Source organism: Palaemon carinicauda, chromosome 38 (assembly GCF_036898095.1).
Source record: "Palaemon carinicauda isolate YSFRI2023 chromosome 38, ASM3689809v2, whole genome shotgun sequence".
In the NCBI taxonomy this organism is placed as follows: Eukaryota; Metazoa; Arthropoda; class Malacostraca; order Decapoda; family Palaemonidae; genus Palaemon; species Palaemon carinicauda.
This window is the reverse complement of record NC_090762.1, coordinates 3,387,700-3,411,214: the sequence shown is the minus strand read 5'-3', so window position 1 is coordinate 3,411,214 and position 23,515 is coordinate 3,387,700. Positions and strand designations below refer to the sequence as shown.

At 44.2% G+C, this 23,515-nt stretch overlaps 1 protein-coding gene across 5 annotated transcripts in view; it reads right to left on the bottom strand.

Annotated features, from left to right (window-relative positions):
* LOC137630378 (uncharacterized) overlaps positions 1-23,515 on the bottom strand; it is a 209,845-nt gene that overhangs the window by 22,512 nt on the left and 163,818 nt on the right. For all 5 annotated transcript variants that reach the window (XM_068361818.1, XM_068361817.1, XM_068361816.1 and 2 more), the window contains one exon: positions 5,407-5,623. In XM_068361818.1, the coding sequence (XP_068217919.1) occupies positions 5,407-5,623 (217 nt within the window). The remainder of the gene's footprint in view (positions 1-5,406; positions 5,624-23,515) is intronic.

The window sequence follows — 23,515 nt, the reverse complement described above, 5'->3', positions numbered from 1 at the left end:
TCCTACTATTAATACCTGTGCTCGTCATCGTAAGAACTGAGCACAGGTTGTGGGTGCTATTGTGTTTGCTCAAGCAATAAACACCTTCCCCACACATACGAGTGTAGGCTACTCGTTGTTCCCAGTGCATTGAAGTTTGTGCCAACTCTCATGGGCATGGGTACGATCATACTTGTGTTGTCTCTCATGCTAATGGAAATGTTTGTTGACGATCATGAACTTGTTAATGTTGTAGATTCTGCCAACAATTGTGTTCATTGGGACAATCATGCGTTTAGAGGGGGGCTAAGAAGTGATCGTGCACTTGGGGAGGGGGCCAATAAGTGATCGTACACTTGGAGAGGGGGGGCAAGATGTGATTGTGCACTTGGAGAGGGGGCCAAGAAGTGATTGTGCACTTGGAGAAGGGCCAAGAGGTGATTGTGCACTTGGAGAAGGGCCAAGAAGTGATTGTGCACTTGCTGAGGGACCAAAAAGTGATCGTACACTTGGAGAGGGGGCCAAGAAGTGATTGTTCACTTGGAGAAGGGCCAAGAAGTGATTGTGCACTTGGAGAGGGGGCCAAGAAGTGATCGTACAATTGGTGAGGGAGCCAAGAAGTGATTCTTCACTTGGAGAAGGGCCAAGAAGTGATTGTGCACTTGGAGAGGGGACCAAGAAGTGATTGTTCACTTGGAGAAGGGCCAAGAAGTGATTGTGCACTTGGAGAGGGGGCCAAGAAGTGATTGTGCACGTGGAGAGGGGGCAAGAAGTGATTGTGCACTTGCTGAGGGACCAAAAAGTGATCGTTCACTTGGAGAGGGGGCCAAGAAGTGATTGTGCACTCGGAGATTGGTCAAGAAGTTATCGTGCACTTAGAGAGGGGCCAAGAAGTGATTGTGCACTTGGAGAGGGGCTAAGAGGTGATCATGATTGAATGATTGTCCTCATGGATCTTCATCTCATGAAACCCCAAAAACTAGTCTGAGAAATCAACAATATCAGGAGAATTTGTCAGGGCAGCTATGGTAGTCTGGGAGTTTGTTGGCGTGAAGAGAAAATCACCAAACCATCTGGGGAGTGTCCCTGGCAGAGGAGTGACTAGAGCATTGCTCGTCACCTTGATCAGTAGCACCAGTGACAGGTCTATTGTGAGACTTGGTGATTGAGGCAAGGGCTGGAGCCCTTTAATGTCATACCACTATGCTTCCCCAGGTGTTAGGTTTTGGCACTCTACTATACTCTACTCTTAAAGAGGCCCAGCTCATTCAGGAAGAGGAATGAAGGGTGGTGCCCTTCATCCCAACAGTGTGCATACAGCACTGTTTCTTTCACAGCGAGAGAAACGCTAATAGTGAGCGAGCGAAAACTTGTATTGATCAGACTTCCTGGACTTTACAATGAAATCTTCTTCTCAAACTTCTAAGAAGTTTTGGTGAAGAAGAAAAGAAAAGGGGAAACTTGAAATTCATTTTATCCAGAGTCGTGTAGGCCGAAGATGACACTCATAAGGCAGGACACAATAGTCAGATTATACATCCTTAGCACCTTCCTGGATTGAAAGACACTAAGGGGAAGAAGAACAGTGCCCCTCCCTTTACACTTGGCAGCGATCTGCTGATAGAGCACCAGCAATGTCCAAGAAAAACCTTTCTTAGGCTCACAATGTCAGCCACACACCCAAGGAATAGGACAGCAACAGAGATGCTGCTCGACAAGAACAAGTATATTGTATTGGATAGTAGCAGGTAGCACAGAAATTGTACCCCAATTAAAGTTATCATGAATCACTGCAAATCCAATCTTGATGTCCCTCACACAACTGCAAGACCAAATATTCAATCTGAAAGGAAATGCAAAAGATTAAAACCGGATGAGAACACTGAGAAAAGTATGTCCGTAATCTGGCAGCCAAAGTCAAAGTGAAGGCTGCTTTACCTGTTAGGTGCGTGGGACTTACCTGCCACCTTGTGGTCAACGATGTTTACCCAAGTTTAACAGCTATTTCATATTTACCAACATCATACTTATTTAAAGGTTGATGACTTGTATTAAGTATTAACATATATAAGCTACATTCGTCAAATGAAGAAAATGTCTGGAAATAATAATGCGACAATTGCTAATCAAGGAGAATTAAATTCTTGTCTGCAAAGGAACTACCCAATAACAGTTTTACATAGAAAATGGTTTGCTAAAAAATTTAGACACAAGATATTCATTAAAAATTTATAGATATCAATTTCTAAAAACAAGTGGTACTCATGATCAGTTCCACAAGTAATATGCCTTCCAATTACATCTCAAAAAGTAATTATAGCCTTATGATTACACTACCATATAAGTATAAATGGGAATTCCAACACAAAAGAAAAATAGGATTCCTTAATGGGTATAACATAATTAACGACACATAAACAAAAATTTATTTAATGAATGAGTACGACTGACTAAAAATTTAAAAAATGTCGGTCTTCCTTACGACGTTTCATATCACATTGGCTAACGAAAATGTAAAGTTACAAAATATGTAAAATAAATCTAGGAAAAACTTTAATTTAGCACAATTAAATTTATGCAAGTTTCCTAATTCAAAGTAAATTAAAAAAAATATCCAATAATATAACAAAATTCATATGGAACTAAAAGTAGGAACTAATGAACTTGAAATCGATTGCTAAAAAGCTGAACATGAAATGTCAAACACTGGTATAAACTGAGGTAGGAAGTAAGGTCAATGATAAATCCCACAATCCAGAATTCTATATTAATCATTTAAATTTATTGACAGCATCTCATGTGTTCTGGTTGGCAATCCTACTTATCCCATGTTCTCATAAGTAGTGCCTATATTTGGTTCTCGAGAAACATCTGATGTTGGCACTTTTTTTTCTCAAATTTATGAGTTGCCTCTCAAGAAACCTTTTTGATCCAGTTCTTATGTAAAGGCAATTTTTTCTTTCAGATGGCCATTTCTTGTTCTAAATGTTCCATTAAAGACTTATTTCATAGAATTGTTCCGGGCTATTGATTTTTATCTGGAATGTTTCTGAATGGAGCATATAAAACCTAAATGGGCTTGATATCTCTACACTATATTTCCATCTTAACTTCTCTATTATACCTTGACAATAACCAGCAGTGTTTGAACACTAGTCAGATTTCTGGTTTAAAACTAATCTTATTTTATCTTTAATAAGAATGGATACAAACAAAAACCATCCCATTATCTACTTCCAACCAGTGGAAGGTTTGTTAATTTTTGTTTTGTTAGTGACAAGGCTCAGAAGACATAAGCCTAGTCCAATTTGTAGCCACTTTATTTCAAAGCAATCCTTCAAACTAATTAAGATTTAGCTTTAAGCAGACTAATATTTCAATAAGAAATGAGATCTCATTTCCACATTTATATAATCAAGGCAATAATCCAGTGCTTACTTTTGGTTATTACTTCTACTCATTGTCAAGGTTGATTGGTTTGCATTAATCTAGAAAAATAATTAATATATAAATACACACACATATACCAAGGCACTTCCCCCAATTTTGGGGGTTAGCTGACATCAAACAAATGAAACAAAAAATGGGACGTCTCCTTTCTATGTTCCTCCCAGCCTGACAAGGGACTCAACCGAGTTTGGCTGGTACTGCTAGGGTGGCACAACCCACCCTCTCACATTATCCACCACAGATGAAGCTTCATAATGCTGAATCCCCTACTGCTGCTACCTCCGCGATCATCCAAGGCACCGGAGGAAGCAGCAGGACCTACCGGAACTGCGTCATAATTGCTCAACATTCATTCCTATTTCTAGCACGCTCTCTTACCTCTCTCACATCTATCCTCCTATCATTCAGAGCTTCCTCAACACATTCATATCCACTCTAGCTGCTAACTCATTTCTTACACCCGTTCTCACCCTCACCACTTCGTTCCTAACCCTATCTACTCTAGATACACCAGCCATACTCCTTAGACACTTCATCTCAAACGCATTCAATTTCTGTTTCTCTGTCACTTTCATTCCCCACAGCTCCGATTCATACATCACAGTTGGTACAATCACTTTCTCATACAGAACTCTCTTTACATTCATGCCCAACTCTATTATTTACTACTCCCTTAACTGCTCCCAACACTTTGCATCCTTCATTCACTCTCTGGCGTATATCTGCTTCCACTCCACCATTTGCTGCAACAACAGACCCCAAGTACTTAAACTGATCCACCTCCTCAAGTAACTCTCCATTCAACATGACATTCAACCTCGCACTACATTCCCTTCTCATACATCTCATAACCTTACTCTTGCCCACATTAACTCTCAACTTCCTTCTCTCACACACCCTTCCAAATTCTGTCACTAATCGGCCAAGCTTCTCTTCCGCGTCTGCAACCAGTATAGTATCATCTGCAAACAACAACTGATTTACCTCCCATTCATGGTCATTCTCGTCTACCAATTTCAATGCTCGTCCAAGCTATCGAACATTCACCTCTCTCACCACTCCATCAACATACAAGTTAAACAACCATGGTGACATTACCCATCCTAGTCTCAGTCCCACTCTCCCGGAAACCAATCGCTCACTTCATTTCCTATCCTAACACATGCTTTACTACCTTTGTAGAAACTTTTCACTGCTTGCAACAACCTTCCACCAACTCCATATAACCTCATCACATTCCACATTGCTTCCCTATCAACTCTATCATACGCTTTCTCCAGATCCATAAATGCAACATACACATCCTTACCTTTTGCTATATATTTCTCGCATATCTGCCTAACTGTAAAAATCTGATTCATACAACCCCTACCACTTCTAAAACCTCCCTGTACTTCTAAGATTGCATTCTCTGTTTTATCCTTAATCCTATTAATCAGTACTCTACCATACACTTTTCCAGCTACACTCGACAAACTAATACCCCTTGAATTACAACACTCATGCACATCTCCCTTACCCTTGTATAGTGGTACAATACATGCACAAACCCAATCTACTGGTACCATTGACAACACAAAACACATATTAAACAATCTCACCAACCATTCAAGTACAGTCACACACCCTTCCTTCAACATCTCAGCTCTCACACCATCCATACCAGATGCTTTTCCTACTCTCGTTTCATCTAGTGCTCTCCTCACTTCCTCTCTTGTAATCTCTCTCTTACATATGGTAAGGCAATCTACACACACACACACACAATCTCTCTCTCATTCTCATCTCCCATCATACACTTATCATAAATACAAAATTAAAAATGCTCCAAGGAAATCCCAATTCCTTAACGTAAACATGGCAAGGAATTAATTTTTGTGTTATTATCAGTTAAAAGATATTTTTAATATAAACACTTTGTCATAGATGATGCATATTTTTTCTAACCAAATATCTGTATAGGGTAGGTTTACTAACCTTATCTAAGCTTAAAATTGTACAGTTTGAGAAAGACTTCAGACCCTCATTCAGAACTTGAATAGCAGCATCAGCTGCTTCATGAAGTCTGTAGTCTGTCGGGTCAGCTTCTTCTGTATTCTGACAAGAGCAGTACTTGTCTGGAATGCCAGCATCTTCACAGGTACGGTTTAAGGGAACCTCTTGGAACAAACTCTGGCCATATTTTGCAGGAATACTGTTTAATGAAACAAAGGATGTCATTAGCAAAATGTTTTAAAAATGTGCCTGCAATTACATACAGATTCGTGCAGATTTATATTAACCCTTTCACCCCCGGGGTTTTTGGAAATTTCCAACCCTTAACCCCCAGGGGGTTATTTTTTCCCCAGCACATTTTGCAGTATATTTTCTTTTAATTGTTCTAACAGCCTTAATTTTTGTCATAGAGAGGTCAGGTTGGTCTCATTCTCTTGGAAAATGCCTGAATTTTCTCAAAAAATTATCAAAAAATATGAAAAATGTTATTTTCATTAGTAAAATAAATTTTTGAATATACTTACCCGATAATCATGTAGCTGTCAACTCTGTTGCCGACAGAAATCTACGGTCGGGATACGCCAGCGATCGCTATACAGGTGGGGGTGTACACAACAGCGCCATCTGTGGTCAGGTACTCCAGTACTTCTTGTCAACACCACCTCAATTTTTTCCTCGGTCCACTGGTTCTCTATGGGGAGGAAGGGTGGGTCAATTAAATCATGATTATCGGGTAAGTATATTCAAAAATTTATTTTACTAATGAAAATAACATTTTTCAATATTAATCTTACCCGATAATCATGTAGCTGATTCACACCCAGGGTGGTGGGTGGAGACCAGCATACATGTTAACAAAGAAGCTAAGTATCCCGTATTTTATTTTATTAGTTATTCAAAAATAACATAAAATAAATAAGTACCTGGTAAGGAAGACGACTTGAACCATTACTCTGCCTTTATTAAGTACGTCTTCCTTACTGAGCGTAGCGGTCCTCTTAGGATGCTGAACGACTCTTAGGTGCTGAAGTATAAAGGGCTGCAACCCATACTAAAGGACCTCATCACAACCTTTAACCTCGGCGCTTTTCAAGAAAGAATTGACCACCCGCCAAATCAACAAGGATGTGGAAGGCTTCTTAGCCGACCGTACAACCCATAAAAAGTTTTCAAGAGAAAGGTTAAAAAGGTTATGGGATTATGGGAATGTAGTGGCTGAGCCCCCGCCTACTACTGCATTCGTTGCTACGAATGGTCCCAGGGTGTAGCAGTTCTCGTAAAGAGACTGGACATCTTTGAGATAGAATGATGCGAACACTGACTTGCTTCTCCAATAGGTTGCATCCATAACACTCTGCAGAGAACGGTTCTGTTTGAAGGCCACTGAAGTAGCCACAGCTCTCACTTCATGTGTCCTTACCTTCAGCAAAGCAAGGTCTTCTTCCTTCAGATGAGAATGTGCTTCCCTAATCAGGAGCCTGAAATAGTAAGAAACTGAGTTCTTAGACCTTGGAAGAGAAGGCTTCTTGATAGCACACCATAAGGCTTCTGATTGTCCTCGTAAAGGTTATGACCTTTTTAGATAGTACCTAAGAGCTCTAACTGGGCAAAGTACTCTCTCCAGTTCGTTCCCCACCCAGTTGGACAGGCTTGGGATCTCGAACGACTTAGGCCAAGGACGTGAAGGAAGCTCGTTTTAGCAAAAAACCGAGCTGCAAGGAACATGTAGCCGTTTCAGATGTGAAAACTATGTTCCTGCTGAAGGCGTGGATCTCACTTACTCTTTTAGCTGTTGTCAAGCACATGAGGAAAAGAGTTTTTAATGTGAGGTCCTTAAAAGAGGCTGATTGGAGAGGTTCAAATCTTGATGACATAAGGAACCTTAGGACCACGTCTAGATTCCAGCCTGGAGTGGACAACCGACGTTCCTTTGAGGTCTCAAAAGACCTAAGGAGGTCCTGTAGATCTTTGTTGGTGGAAAGATCCAAGCCTCTGTGGCGGAAAACCGCTGCCAACATACTTCTGTAACCCTTGATCGTAGGAGCTGAAAGGGATCTTACGTTCCTTAGATGTAACAGGAAGTCAGCAATCTGGGTTACATTGGTACTGGTTGAGGAAACTGCATTGGCCTTGTACCAGCTTCGGAAGACTTCCCCTTTAGACTGATAGACTCTGAGAGTGGATGTCTTCCTTGCTCTGGCAATCGCTCTGGCTGCCTCCTTCGAAAAGCCCCTAGCTCTTGAGAGTCTTTCGAAAGTCTGAAGGCAGTCAGACGAAGAGCGTGGAGGTTTGGGTGTACCTTCTTTACGTGAGGTAGACGTAGAAGGTCCACTCCTAGAGGAAGAGTCCTGGGAATGTCGACCAGCCATTGCAGTACCTCTATGAACCATTCTCTCGCGGGCCAGAGCGGAGCCAACCAACGTCAGCCGTGTCCCTTTGCGAGAGGCGAACTTCTGAAGTACCCTGTTGACAATCTTGAACGGCGGGAATGCATACAGGTCGAGATGGGACCAATCCAGCAGAAAAGCATCCACGTGAACTGCTGCTGGGTCTGGAATCGGAGAACAATACAACGGGAGCCTCTAGGTTATCGAGGTAGCGAACAGATCTATGGTTGGATGACCCCACAGGGCCCAAAGTCTGCTGCAAAATTTCTTGTGAAGGGTCCACTCTGTGGGGATGACCTGACCCTTCCGGCTGAGGCGATCTGCCATGACATTCATATCGCCCTGAATGAACCTCGTTACCAGCGTGAGCTTTCGATCTTTTGACCAGATGAGGAGGTCCCTTGCGATCTAGAACAACTTCCACGAATGAGTCCCTCCCTGCTTGGAGATGTAAGCCAAGGCTGTGGTGTTGTCAGAGTCCACCTCTACCACCTTGTTAAGCTGGAGGGACTTGAAGTTTATCAAGGCCAGATGAACCGCCAACAGCTCCTTGCAATTGATGTGAAGTGTCCTTTGCTCCTGATTCCATGTTCCCGAGCATTCCTGTCCATCCAAAGTCGCACCCCAGCCCGTGTCTGATGCGTCAGAGAAGAGACGGCGGTCGGGTTTCTGAACAGCCAAAGGTAGACTTCCTTGAGAAGAAAGCTGTTCTTTCACCACGTGAGAGTAGACCTCCTCTCTTCGGAAACAGGAACTGAGACCGTCTCTAGCGTCATGTCCTTTATCCAGTGAGCAGCTAGATGATACTGAAGGGGGCGGAGGTGGCGTCTCCCTAACTCGATGAACAGGGCCAGCGATGAAAGTGTCCCTGTTAGACTCATCCACTACCTGACTGAGCATCGGTTCCTTCTCAGCATGCTCTGGATGCATTCTAGGGCTTGGTAGATCCTTGGGGCCGACGGAAAAGCCCGAAAAGCTCGACTCTGAAGATCCAAAATTAATTTTAATAAGTTTATAATAAAAGGAAGTTAATCGAAGAGGCCTTAAAAGGCGGAGAGATAAAAAATAAATCTATAACTTTGTAAAGCAAAATTAAAAAAGAGAGTCTATACTCTCTTCGACACCAACACTTCCGTCTAAGGGAAGGGTCGGCCATTGAAAAGTGAAAGAGTTCATACTCTCTTCGTCACCAAAATTAAATCAAATTAATTCCAAAAAACTCGCCAAGCTAATGACAAAGCTTCCTGAATAGCGAAGGCTAAACTCTAGAGCAAATACATCACCAAATCGTGAACAATAACTCCAGAATCAACAGCGCATCCATGTAGGTCCAGCCGGAGGCACGACAGAGGAAAAATTGAGGTGGTGTTGACAAGAAGTACTGGAGTACCTGACCACAGATGGCGCTGTTGTGTACACCCCCACCTGTATAGCGATCGCTGGCATATCCCGACCGTAGATTTCTGTCAGCAACAGAGTTGACAGCTACATGATTATCGGGTAAGATTAATATTGAAAAACAAATTTTTATAGCATTTTTTTGCAAGGACGTACCGGTACGTCCATGGGGGTAAAGGGATGGCTTTTGTGAAACGTACCAGTACGTCCTTTGGGGGTAAAAGGGTTAATGTAGTAATTTCAAGTTAGGCTGCTACTCTTTTCAAATAATGAAATAATTATCTTTCTTTATGGAGGGAGACGTAAAATCCACTGGACTTTTTATTTATTATTTTGATTTGTAAAAATGAGGATTGAAAAAAAAACACCACCACAAACATAGCAACTATTTTGGAGTTTATTCTTTATATATATCGTAATATATCTGTTACCTCATTAAGACATTAGATTATTGGATATGCAATTATAAAGAAATATCCACATCTATAATTTTCGGCTATACAACCTGGTGTTTGGGCTTGTGAAGCGAGGACGAGAAGAAAGAAATGAAGTAGAAACGAAGATAAGTAGAAGTATATATTATTATCAAATGCTAAGCTACAACCCTAGTTGGAAAAGCAGGATGCTATAAGCCCAAGGGGCCCCAACAGGGAAAATAGCCTAGTGAGGAATGGAAACAAGGAAAAATAAGATATTTCAAAAACAGTAAAAACATTGAAATAAATATTTCCAATATAAACTATAAAAACTTTAACAAAACAAGAAGAAGAGAAACTAGATAGAACAGTGTGCCCGAGTGTACCCTCAAGCAAGAGAACTCTAATTCAAGACAGTGGAAGACTATGGCACAGAGGATATGGCACTACCCAAGACTAGAGAACAATGGTTTGATTTTGGTGTGTCCTCCTAGAAGAGCTGCTTACCATAGCTAATTGATTGATTGAAAGTTTTCTGGCATCCTGACATCTAAGGTTATTGACGCCGATAGCATTTATTAAATATGAAAAATAAAAGAGAATTCAATTAAAACCATAAAAGTTAAGAAGTCATTATAATAATCAAATAGTTTTCAGAAGACCTGCTTCTGAAATAAATTAAAAATTCCGCTCGCATAGTAGGACACATCATGTCCAAGAATCTTGGCAAGAAAAACCTGCCATCCTCACCTCAAGCCTCAAACAGACATCTATTTCTTAAGTTAGTAAAATTAGGGCATTCGGTCAACAAATCCCTCACTGTTAAAGGTACTAAACAGTCCTCGCACTACGGTTGGTGTTGGCCCTTCAGCAGAAACTCGTGTGTCAACCGTGTGTGCCCAATACGCAGACGACAAAGAGTCGTCTCCCATTTTCAGGGAATCATGTTATACCTACAAGGTGATATGATATTTGTTACTTCCTTCATTTTATTGCCATCTAGACTATCCCAGTGCTGTTGCCATTTATTACAAACCAATTTCTTGATGTAAGGTAAGAAATCATTACAGGGAATGGGATACCTCCTTGGTAGCAACTCGGATGCCGCATTCTTCACCAATAAATCTGCCTTCTCATTCCCAGACACACCGTCATGTGCTGGAACCCCCCAAAAATCGAACTGTTATACCTCTCTGTCCAATAATAAAAAGCCACTCTAATATCTTTAAAACTAGAGGGTTACTAGAATTAAAAACTTCTAAAGCTTGAAGAACACTCCTTGCATCACTAAAAATTATAAAATTACCCTCCTTTTCCAACGCTATTTTCTCAATAGCGGTTAGTATGTCATACAGTTTGGCAGTAAATATGGAAGCTGTTACAGGAAGTGCACCTCTACAATTAAAATCATTACTATGTACTCCAAATCCAATGCCAGCATCAGATTTGGAGCCATCAGTATATATAAAAGTCAATCCCCTATGTTCTGCAACATGTTCCATAAAAAGAGACCTGGATTCTAAGTCAGTCATATTCTTCTTAACTCCAATAAAGTAATTACAAAAAGATACGTCAGGTAATTTCCATGGAGGCGTTAATGATACCTTGAATGGAAGCACCTTAATTCTAATTATATCCAGATTGTTTAATATTTGTTTCACCCAAAACCCAAAAGGTTGAGGAGATTTTGGGTGCAACTCAAAGTATGTTGAGTGCCTTACAAGGCTTGCAGTCTGGAAGGCTGAAGAATTGGGGAGTCTTTGCAATCTAAACCAATACCATATAATAGAGGACATTCTGTAAAGGTCTAGAGGCAACTCCCCAGCATCCACAAGGAGACTTGTGATAGGTGAGGTTCTAAAGGCTCCTGTGGACAATCTAATACTAGCATGATGTATAGAATCTAATATCTTTAACCGGCTTGGAGTGGCTGAGGAGTATATTTCACATCCATAACTAATTTTGGAAAAAATCAAGGCCTTGTATAATTTTAAAATAGTATTGCAGTCTGCACCCCATGATGTATGGGACAATACTGTACAGTACTTTTAAAAGATTCATAGCTTCAAGACATTTAGCTTTTAATGCTTTTAAGAGAGAAACCCATGTAGGCCTACAATCAAATACCAACCCTAAAAATTTAGCTTCACTTGCACATGGGATCTGTTGACCTTTGATGTATATATCTGGGTCTTTATGTACTCCCCAGATACGACAGAAATGGACAATTGTAGTTTTACTTGTCGAGAACTTAAATCCATTCATATCGGCCCAATGGATAATTTTATCAATAGAGAGTTGTATTTTTCTCTCAACCATTGCCATTCTAGCTCCAGCAAATAATATGGAGAGATCATCCACAAATAATGCTGTTGGAACATCTCGGGGAATGACTGAGGATATCCCATTAATTGCTAGTGCAAACAGGGTTACACTCAGCACACTCCCCAGAGGAACTCCTTCTTCCTGGCATTTACTCTGTGATAGAGCTTCCCCAACTCTCACTTGGAAAACTCTATGTGAAAGAAATGACCGAATAAATAGTGGTAGCCCTCCTCTTAATCCAAACTCATGGATTCTTTTAAGTTTACCATATCTCCAAGTGGTATCACATGCCTTTTCAAGATAAAAAAAGACTGTCACATGGTGCTGTTTGGAAGCAAACGCTTCACAAATGGAGGACTCTAGTCGTATCAGCACATCAGTCGTTAAGTGCATTTTTCTGAATCCACATTAAATGGGTGGTAAAATAACCTTCTTTTCAAGGTACCACATCAGTCTTACATTGACCATCTTCTCCATGATTTTGCACAAACAAGATGTTAATGCAATTGGCCTATAATTTGCTGCTAAAAACTTGTCCTTACTGGGTTTTTAAGAAGGCTAAAATAATGGCTAGTTCCCAAACACTTGGATAACAATGATCATGCCATATTCTATTAAAAATGCTTAAAATAAATAACTTTGTATGAAAAGGTACATGTTTAATCATTGCATATAGAATTCCATCGGGTCCAGGGGCTGTATCCTTACACGTAGCAAGAGCAGAATTAAATTCTCTTTCAGTAAAAGGAGAATTGTAGGACTCTTGCTTTCTTGTTTCGAAGTTTAAAGCTTTCTTTTCTTCAATGCTCCTATACTGGTGACCAGGAGCTGCTGCACACTTGCACAATACATTTGAAAAATGGTCAGCCAGGGCATTGCTAACTTCGGTTGCTCCAGTCATATACTGGCTATTTATCTTCAACACTGGTGGTGGGTTTGGGGTGAATTTGCCTGCTATCTTTTCAACTTTTCTCCACACAGATGAAGTTGGTGTTCTAATGTTAATGGAGGAAACAAATGACATCAAAGACTGGCGCTTAGCTTCTTTCATGGTACGACGGAACTGTGCTCTACATTTTTTGTATATGACTAAAATCTCCTCAGTACGGCGCATGTGCAATCGAGTTAAAGACTTTCTTGTGGCTCTGTGCAGGGCAGTTAGTTCTGATGACCACCAGGGGACTGGTCGTTATCTGAATATCTCTGTTCTTTTGGGAATGGAATTCACTCCTGCTGTGTGAAGAGTTCCATTAAGTAAGTCTATGTCATCATCAACACTTTCAAACTGTTCTGCATTTCCTTCAATTTCACTTAATACCCGAAATCTATTCCAGTCCACCTTATCAAGATTCCATCGAGGCGATCTCTGTAAAGGTGGACCATTGTTGGTGTTTATAATGATTGGTGCATGATTACTAGTAAGCCAATCATCTAATGTTCTCAAATTAAAATCGAGAAGACAGAGCTTGCAACTGATAGGTCAATGCAGGACAAGGTATCTGTCTGAACATGAAAATGTGTGGGCTCTCCTGTATTAAGGAGCCCGACATCTTCATTCTCCAAAATTGATGATATAATATTGCCCGTTGCGTTTGCCAAAACATCACCCCATAAAGGATGTCTACTATTAAGATCTCCTAGTAAAAGAAAAGGTTGTGGAAGTTGTTTAATCACCTCTACTATATTATCATATGAGATGTTATCATTTGGAGGTAAGTAAAGAGAAGAGATTGTGTATTTTCTCCCTATATCAATCTGTACAACCACTGCCTGCAGAGGAGTACAGATAGACAAAGATATTTGGGGAACATCTCGACGAACGTATATAAGACTTCCCCCATGGCTTCCTGCTCGTTGATCATATAGTGTCCTATAGCTAACATACTCTCGAGGATAAGGAGTATTAGCATCAAGCTTGCTTTCTTGTAGACATACAGTTATTGGGGAGTGCTCACATATGAGGAGCTTGAGTTCTTCATATTTCACCCTTAAACCCTGGCAATTCCATTGCAGAGTGGAGGAAAAACTTATTTATTTTTTGGAAGACACCTTAGATGATGTCTTCCCATTGGCAATATTTGATCTAACAATATTTCCCGGTGGTATCTCTAGAGAAGATCTTGATGTAGTGGGTTTTGTGTTCCTCTTTTTCTTTGTGTCCTTTTGATCTAATTGTTGAGGAGGATGGTGGACCTCAACTTGAATTTCTGATTGGTTCAATTTACCTTCCAGTTAATCAAAAACATCAGCAGACAAGATATCATATTCATTTGAAGTCGTGACTTTAATGTTTCTTATGGTAGGAGGCGAGAGAGATGGAGGTCTCTCTCTCTTGCGATTAAAAGGTTGTGATATGTCAGGTTTTTGCACCTTCCCCAATACAGGTTCACCAGGTAAATTAGTTTCAAGTGGAACTTCCATCAGATCGGGCAAGGACACAGCCTGAGAAAGTTTTGTACTACTGTTTAGAATCTGAGTACTGTAGTTGGCTTTTGAATAACTTTCAGATCTTTAAGTATGTGTTGATTTTTCTACAATCTCTGGACATGGATTTTCGATGGGACTTTCAACCTCTTTAACTACTTTCATTTGTTTCTTCATATTAGAAGTAGAGATATAATTTTCGTCTGTGTGGTTTGGCAAGTTTTTCTTCAGAACCATTGAAAAAGGTTGCCCTGGTCTTATCTGCTTTTCAAGAGCTCTTTTACGAGCCTCTTTAAAAGTAACCATTTCCATGGTCCTAATGGCCCAAATTTCTTTTTCAAAAATCACAAATTCGTAGGTAATTTGTATTTTTCCTAACTATACAAACCTTAGCTATTTAATATGGGTAATTACTTTCGGCGTAGCTGAAATGACGAGCCATTAGAATTTTAACGAGGGTTTACTACCCCACCGCTAGTTAGTGGGGGGGAGGGGGGGGTAACTTGCTAACCACACCCCCCCCCAACACACACACACACACACACACATACACACTTGTGCTTGAGATCAATTTGCTTAAAGGTAGGACTTCAAGGGGGATAGGGCTGGCAGGCAAGTTTGATTAAATAGCTAAGGTTTGTATAGTTAGGAAAAATACAAATTACCTACGAATTTGTCATTTGTTCCGTAACTTAAATACAAACCATGCTATTTACTATGGGTGACTCACCCCTTAGGAAGGGTGGTAAGTCCCAGCCAGTACTGGCTTTTGGCTTTGCCCGGGGACTCAGTATCTGAGTGCGTCAGCACTCAACAATAACGAGTCCCTGCACCTCACTTGAACCTCGCTGTGCAAGGGCTGCGGCCTACGTAAGCTGTGTGTGAAGCTCTGAAGTGTGACTCGTCCTAGGAAGTTGATCTGTAATCCTTTAGATGGAAACTTTAGGCTAGGACTCTCCCAATACCACCTCGTCAGGGTATGGGGACGTGACAGTATTAGCTTAATACTAGGAACACAAGGAAACAGGGTTTACCTGCACTGGTTTGAGGTCAGCTGTGCAGAGAACCCAGGATGCTGCTTTCCCCAAGAGAGGGGAGGATGAAGAAAAGAATAAGGGCCAGACAAACCTTTTCATTCATGCAGACTAAGACTGGGTAACAATGCCCTCAACCTTCTGTTACTTGTCCATTAAAGAGCCTGAGGTTTAAACCAGCTGTTGTGCAGCCACCACAGGGCCAATAAGAGAACGTATCGAGCCTCCTGTGGGTCACGTCTTGCAGGTAGTGGGCTGTGAAGGTCGTCTGATGCTTCCACACCCCCGCTTGTAGAACCTGCGTCACTGAAAAGTTCTTCTTAAAGGCCAGGGACGTAGCTAAGCCCCTCACATCATGTGCTCTAGGGCGACGTGACGGAGGAGGGTAAGGATTCATTGACAGATGGATTACCCTACGAATCCATGCTGAGACAGTATTCTTGATAACCCTCCTCTTTGTTCTCCCAGTGCTCACAAACAATGTCTGCACTTGGGGATGAACTGCAGCCGTTCTTTTGCGATACTGTATAGCCTCAGACTCCTTACTGGGCACAATAAGAGATGGTCTGGGTCATCTGTTACAGAACGAAGACTCGAAATCTGGAAAGAGTCGAACCGAGGGTCCGGCACTCCCGGATTCTGGGTCTTAACAACAAACTCAGGGACGAATCTGAACGTTACCTCCCCCCCATCCCCTAGAATGGGCGATGTCATACGAGAGTCCATGAAGTTCACTGACTCGCTTGGCCGAGCCCAAAGCTAGTAGGAACACCGTCTTCCAAGTTAGGTGGCGATCTGAAGCCTGGCGTAATGGTTCGTAGGGAGGTCTCTTAAGAGACCTGAGAACTCGAACCACGTTGTATGGAGGAGGTCTCACTTCCAACTGAGGGCAGGTAAGTTCATAATTTCGTATGAGTAGGGAAAGTTCCAGCGAAGAAGAAATGTCCACTACTTTGAGCCTGAAGGCTAGACTTAAGGCTGAGTGATAGCCTTTCACTGCCGAGACTGAAAGGCGCATTTCTTCTCGCAAATACACGAAGAACTCCGCTATTGCTGGAATAGTGGCATCGAGTGGAGAGACACCCCTTCCATGACACCAACCACAGAAAACTCGCCACTTTGCCTAGTAGACCCCTGCGGATGACTTTCGCAGGTGTCCAGACATTAAGTTGCGAAAATCCTTTCACCGCGAGGAGATGCTGGATAGTCTCCAGGCGTGAAAGATGTTGGCATGTGGTTGTTTGAGTAGCTCGCGTCGTGGAGGGAGTTTTCTCGGAAGTTCCATTAGGAGTTGCAGAAGGTCTGGAAACCATTCCGCATGATGCCATAGCGGAGCTATAAGGGTCATCGAGAGATTAACCGATATTCTGGTCTTGTTGAGTACCCTCCTCATCAGACAGAAGGGGGGAAAGGCGTATACGTTGATGTTGTCCCACCATTGTTGGAAGGCATCTTGCCAGAGTGCCTTGGGATCCGGGACTGGGGAGCAGTACAGCGGGAGCTTGAAGTTCAGCGTTATAGCGAACAGATCCACAGTCGGGGAACCCCACAAAGTCAGGACTTTGTTGGCTACTAGATGAACCAAAGACCACTCGGTACTCACTATCTGACACGCTCTGCTCAGACTGTCGGCGAGCACATTACTCTTGCCTGGAATGAAGCAAGCCGCTAGTGGAATCGAGTGGACTTCGGTCCATCTCAGTATCTCTACTGTGAGATGGGATAGCTGCTCTGAAAAGGTACCTCCTTGCTTGTTGATGTAAGCCACTACTGTGGTGTTGTCGCTCATCACCACCACAGAGTGACCCGCCAGGTAATGTTGGAACTGTTGAAGGGCCAGGAATACGGCCTTCATTTCTAACAGATTTATATGGAGGCACTTTTCTGAATCTGACCACAGGCCTGAGGTCCTGTGGTTCAGAATGTGGGCCCCCACCCTTTCTTTGAGGCGTCCAAAAACAGCATCAGATCCGGGGGGAGGAAGAGAAGATCCACTCCCTTTTGTAGGTTCTCGTCTGTCACCCACCACTGAAGGTCCGTCCGTTCCGCAGGACCCATAGGGATCATGATGTCCGGGGAATCCCAACATTGATTCCACCGGGACTTGAGTCGCCATTGGAGAGATCTCATTCTGAGGCAACCGTTGGGAACTAGATGGGCCAAGGATGAGAGGTGACCGAGGAGACGTAACCACAATTGGGCAGGGAGCTCTTCTCGTCTGAGGAAAGGACTCGCGACCCTCCTCAGCCTTGCTATCCTGTTGTCTGATGGGAAGGCTTTGTGGAGATTGGTGTCTGTGATCATGCCTAGATATACCAGTTTTTGAGTAGGAAGCAGAGAAGACTTCTCGAGATTTACCATGATCCCCAGATCTTGGCAAAGTCCCAGAAGTTTGTCTCGGTGTCGAAGAAGGGCTGACTCCGAGTCTGCTAGGATCAGCCAGTCGTCCAGATAACAGAGGAGACGGATGCCGATCCTGTGTGCCCACGACGATATTAGGGTGAACACTCTGGTGAAAACCTGTGGTGCTGTGGAGAGACCGAAACACAGCGCCTTGAACTGGTAGATCTTGTTGTCTAGGCTGAATCTTAAGTACTTTCTTGAAGACGGATGGACTGGGATCTGGAAGTACGCGTCCTTCAGGTCCAGTGTACACACGAAGTCTTGCAGTCTCACTGCAAGTCTGACCGTGTCTTTCGTCTCCATGCTGAACGGGGTCTGCTTAAAAAATCTGTTCAGAGCTGAGAGGTCGATGAATGGTCTCCAGCCTCCAGACACCTTTTTTACAAGAAAGAGTCAACTGAAGAAACCTGGGGACCCGTCGACGACCTCTTGGAGAGCGCCCTTCTTCAACATGGTCTCGACTTCTGCCCGAAGGGCTTGCCCCCTTGCCGATCCCATGGCAAGGGAGCTCAACGATACTGGATTCGCTGTCAGGGGAGGTAGAGATGTTGTGAACGGGACGCGATATCCTTGACTGATTACGGAAATCGTCCAGGAATCGGCCGCTAGTTGCAGCCATCTATTTGCGCAACTTTGTAGGCATCCCCCCCACTGGTGGACATGCAGGGGGACTGCCAATCCAAGCGTTTGTGGCCTCGGCCACTCCCTCTAGGATTTTTTCCTCCCCTGGAGGACTTTTTGTCTTTCTTGTCTTTGACAGTAAAGGGCTTAGACACCGATGTCTTCGCTGTAGCTGCTGGTTTCGTGGCCTTAGTAGGACGTGGTTGCTGGGTTGCTGGAGGTTTATAGGGATTCGATGTTAAAGCTCTATGTAGGAGAGAGTCCTGGTTGGACTTCCTTCACCTCTCAGCCACCTGCTCCATGTCCTTAGGCTCGAAAAAATTCTTCCCCAAGATGGAATGTCTGAGCCTGCTGATCTCGGTACTGGGGACCTTTTGGTGGAATCTCTCAGACACCGCATCTTGACGTTTCAAGATGGTATTAGCCCACAAGTTCGAGACTTGGTGGGCTAGAAACTCAATGGTACGAGTGCCTGAGAGTAAAAAGGTCTCCATGGCCTTCCTGGTACTGTCTTTAGACAAGTCCTCAGATCATAACAGGATGCCCAGAGACCCTAGCCAGATGTCCTGCCACGAAGTTGCCTGCATGGCACACTTCACCACCTTCTCCTGGCTAAGGATCTCCGCCGCCGAGAACGATACTTGCCGGTTGGAGTCTCTCTCTAGAAGGACTCCCCTGGTAAGCTCTTCCAAAGAGTGGTGTAAGGGAAGAGCTAAACAAATCTCCTCCATGATGTCAAAATACCTCCTCTGATGGACACGAGGAGGTGGGAGGAGTTTGTTACCGGCGCTGCATCGGCTGGAGGAGGCAAGCTCGGTGAGCTGGCCTTCGACCTTGTCTCTGGCACTCTTAACCCCTTGAGACCAGGGCAAAGCCACGCTGGCCTTTGAGGGTTTTTGAGTACCAAAGACTCGGTCCAAGACCGTGTCCTTGCCCTCACGAGGGGGAATTTCTGGATCCGCGAACCCATTAAGATTCCTCATAAGGGTCAGAACCTCCCAGAATGCATGCTCTGATTCCTGTAGCTCTCCTCCTGAAGGGCTAGCAGCAAAGTCTCCTGTCCCCAAGGGCTCTTCTTGGGGGGATTCGTGGACGTTCTCCGAGGGCTTGGCTGGCTCTAGTCTAATCCTTGAGGATGACTTCGGTAAAGTCTTGGAGTCCTTCGACTCCCTCCTGGGAGGGATGCAGGACTCCAACAGTGATGGTGGGAGGCTCTTCTCCACCCCTACCCAAGAAGGCTTCCCTGCGTGAGGTGGGGTTTCCCTCATTGGTGCGATGGGGGAACGCCTCACCTCGCATGACTCCCCTGAGGACGGGAAATCTTCGTCCGAAGGGAAGGGAGTGAAAGTCTGGGGGGGTGAAGAGGCCTTCCTCAAAGACTAACGAGGAGTCATCTTCGCCCTTGGAGAAGTTACCACGTCAGATACTCCTCTCTTCCTCTTCAGGGGAGTTGAAGCAGCCACTGATTTGTGGCAAAGCTCAAGAGAGAACAGGCTTAAAAGCCTGCATGATCGCTCTGACTAGGGACCCAAACCAGCCCTGCTGACTGACAGCTGCCCTGTCAGACACTCCCTCTGGAGGGAAGGGGATCTTTCGATCCCTAGGAGGAGTTACCAAAGGATGGTCTGCCTGAAAGGAAGAAGGAGAAAAGTACCTGGACCTATCCGGAATCCTCACTCCCTCCGGCAAGAGCGCTGTTCTGCGCTTGCGGGGTGGGGAACGTGATGATGATGACCTGGCCGCGCGGCGTCCTACAGCCTCGCGCTGAGGGTCGCACGATGGGATTTGGCCTAGGTCGCGCGCGGGAGATTGTTCACGCGCGGCCGCGCAGGCCGGAGATTGCAGAGGGTGGTGCGCAGAAGGCTGGATGAGCGCTCACGCGCGCGCAGGATCTCGAAAAGCCCGTGAGGGCGATAACGTTGGGCGCACGCGCAGGAGATATATCCCTTGCGCACACGAGAGCGCAAATCTGGTTGTATAGGTGGGTGCGCAGGGGACTGCGCGCAGGTGAAGGATGCCAAGCAGGTGGGGTCGGATGGCGCGTCGGCGATTGATGGCACGTAGGAGAGCGCTGGCGAGCAGGGGAAGAGGTTATCTTCCCCTTTGCGCCCAGATCAGAAGATCGTGGGCGCGCAGGAGATCGTTGGCGCGCAGGCGAGTGCTGGCGCACAGGAGAACAGGGGCGCGCATGGCGCAAATCAAGATGAGGGCGCACAGTGGCACGCTGGCGAACAGGTAAGCGTTGGCGCACAGGTGAGCACTGGCGCACTATAACAGGATCTTCAGCAGGCGAGCGCTCTGGGGGGCGTAGGGTCAGCGGGCTAGCCATCAGCAGTCCTTCGAAGAGGAGTCTCTGTGAGTGAACTCCCCCGAGGGGGAGAATCACCGGTAGGAGAGACCGTTGGACTTAGTTCCTCCCTCGAAAGATGTTCGGAGGGGGGAACTAAGCCTTCAGCTACATCAGCAACATCAGGAGCAGAGGTTTGATACAACTCAGCGGAAGCCTCTGCCACAACAACGTTGACGACAGACAGAGGATCAACCTCTGCTAAAGTCGGCGATTGTTTGACAGCTGCCCCCAACCTGATCATGTCAAACAAGGCTTCCTTGGAGGGTGAACCCTCAAGCCCCAAGGAAGCCCAAAGCTGCAACAAATCATTATTAGTAACATTTACATCTAAATCCTCCCCCGGGGGAGGAGGAGGAGCTGCCTCGCTATGGGAGGCAACTCGTTATCCCAAACCCCGAGATTGGTCAACAGAACTACGGCCTACGCTACCACTCGACAGTTTCTTGGAAGAAACCGATCGAGTGGGAGCTTCGGAGGAAATTTGGGCCACGTAAGAAGAGCCCTTGGGATTTTCTCCTTTCAAAGAAATCTTCGAAGGAGAAATATCCCGCCTGGGACTTCTTCCTGCGCCGGGAAAACCTCTCCGACTGGGAGGTAGACCACTCCCTACACTCACCACACACATTCTTATCACACAGTTGGCCCCTACAGTAAGATCACAAGGTGTGGGGGTCCATTTCGACCGCCGACATATACGTACCACAAGGGCGGTCAGGTAAACCAGGACACTAATGCATCACAGAGGCCAACTTCACACACACTCTGTCAAAGGAAAAGCAAACAAAAGATAAGCAATGGCTGTCAAAGAAGGCGAGGGTGACAGTGGTCACGTCCGACTACCACCCAAGCCGAGAGCAAAGTGAGCTCAAGCACAGGCGTGTGTGAAGGGGGGGGGGGGGGGGGGAGCAAGCTACTCTCCCTAACCCCCGCTAACTAGCGGTGGGGTAATAAACCCTTGTTAAAATTCTAATGGCTAGTCATTTCAACTACACCGAAAGTAATTACCCATATTAAATATGTTATTTTGATAATAAAATAAATTTTTTAATATACTTACCCGGTGATTATATAAGCTGCAGCTCTGCTGCTCGACAGAAAACTCTACGGAAAAAATCCGCCAGCGATCGCTATGCAGGTAGGGGGTGTACTTCAACAGCGCCATCTGTCGTGCAGGTACTCAGTACTCATTGTAAACAAAGAACTCAATTTTCTCCTCGGTCCACTGCGTCTCTATTGGGGAGGAAGGGAGGGTCCTTTAATATATAATCACCGGGTAAGTATATTCAAAAATTTATTTTATTATCAAAATAACATTTTTCAATACAGTGATACCTCGGTACTCGACCATAATCCGTTCGAGATCCGTGTTCGACCTCCGATTTGTTCGAGTACCGAATTTTTTTTCCCCATAAGAAATAATGGTATATATTCTATTCCGTTCCCAAGCACTCGAACAGGCCCAAAATATTAATAAAACGTGTACCTAAACAACAATAATTATCTAAATGTGTATGAAATTGGTCAGAAAATCCTATAAAACAATTTTAAACCATTTACTGTACTAAAATAAAACAATTTTAAACCATTTTCTGTACTGTAGTGAACATACCTTTGAGCAGCGGTTCGATGGCATACAGGGATGGATGTGGAGAGGATGGAAGGGGGAGGTTACTGCTTGGAAGGAGAGTCCCCTTCCATGATGTGGCGGGGTAGTTCTCCTTCAGGAGTTGTTTCTCTCTCCAATGAAAGGGTGGGCAGATCTATTTCAGGGGTTTCTTCTCTTCTTTGTCTCTTCTTTGGAGGAGAAACAGGCTTTGATGTAGCAGCTTTCTTTTCTTTTGTGAAAAACTGGTCTATTGTTAATTGTTTCTTCCTCCTCTGCAGTATTCTTCGAAAATGATACATGACACTATCATTAAACATATGCACTGCCCGGTTTGCTACTGCAATTTCTGGGTGGTATTTTTCAGCAAAAGCCTGCACATCTGCCCACTTGGAACAAATTTCATTGATGAGAGAACTTGGAACATCCTCCCTTACCTCATCCTCTTCTGAAGATTCCTGCTCCACAATCAGATCCTGCTGCTGTTGTTGTTGCAGGTGCAACAATTCCTCCACAGTCAACTCGGTAGAATGGCTTTCTACAAGCTCATCAATATCATCCTTGTCGACCTCAAGCCCCAAACTCCTGCCCATGACAACAATTTCCTCAACGACATCAGTGTCATCAGAAATTACAGGGGTAGCAGTGCTTGGACCCGCCTCTGGTTGGAAACCTTCAAACTCCCTCTCTGTGACACATGATGGCCACAGCTTACGCCAGGCAGAGTTCAATGTCCTATAGGTCACACCTCGCCAAGCTTGGTCAATCATGTTAACAGAGTTGAGGAGGCTGAAGTGTTCCTTCCAGAATTCCTTTAGGGTCAACTTCGTGTCACTGGTCACTTCAAAACACTTTCTGAAAAGGGCCTTGGTATAGAGTTTTTTGAAGTTTGAAATGACCTGTTGGTCCATGGGCTGGAGTATGGGAGTAGTATTGGGGGGCAAGAATTTGATTTTGATAAAGCTGTATTCTTCTTTCAAGTCATCCTCGAGACCTGGAGGATGTGCAGGAGCATTGTCCATAACCAGAAGACATTTCATTGGCAAGCTCTTTTCAATGAGGTAAGCCTTAACCTGGGGGGCAAACACTTCGTTTATCCACTCAGTAAAGAATTGTCTTGTGACCCAAGA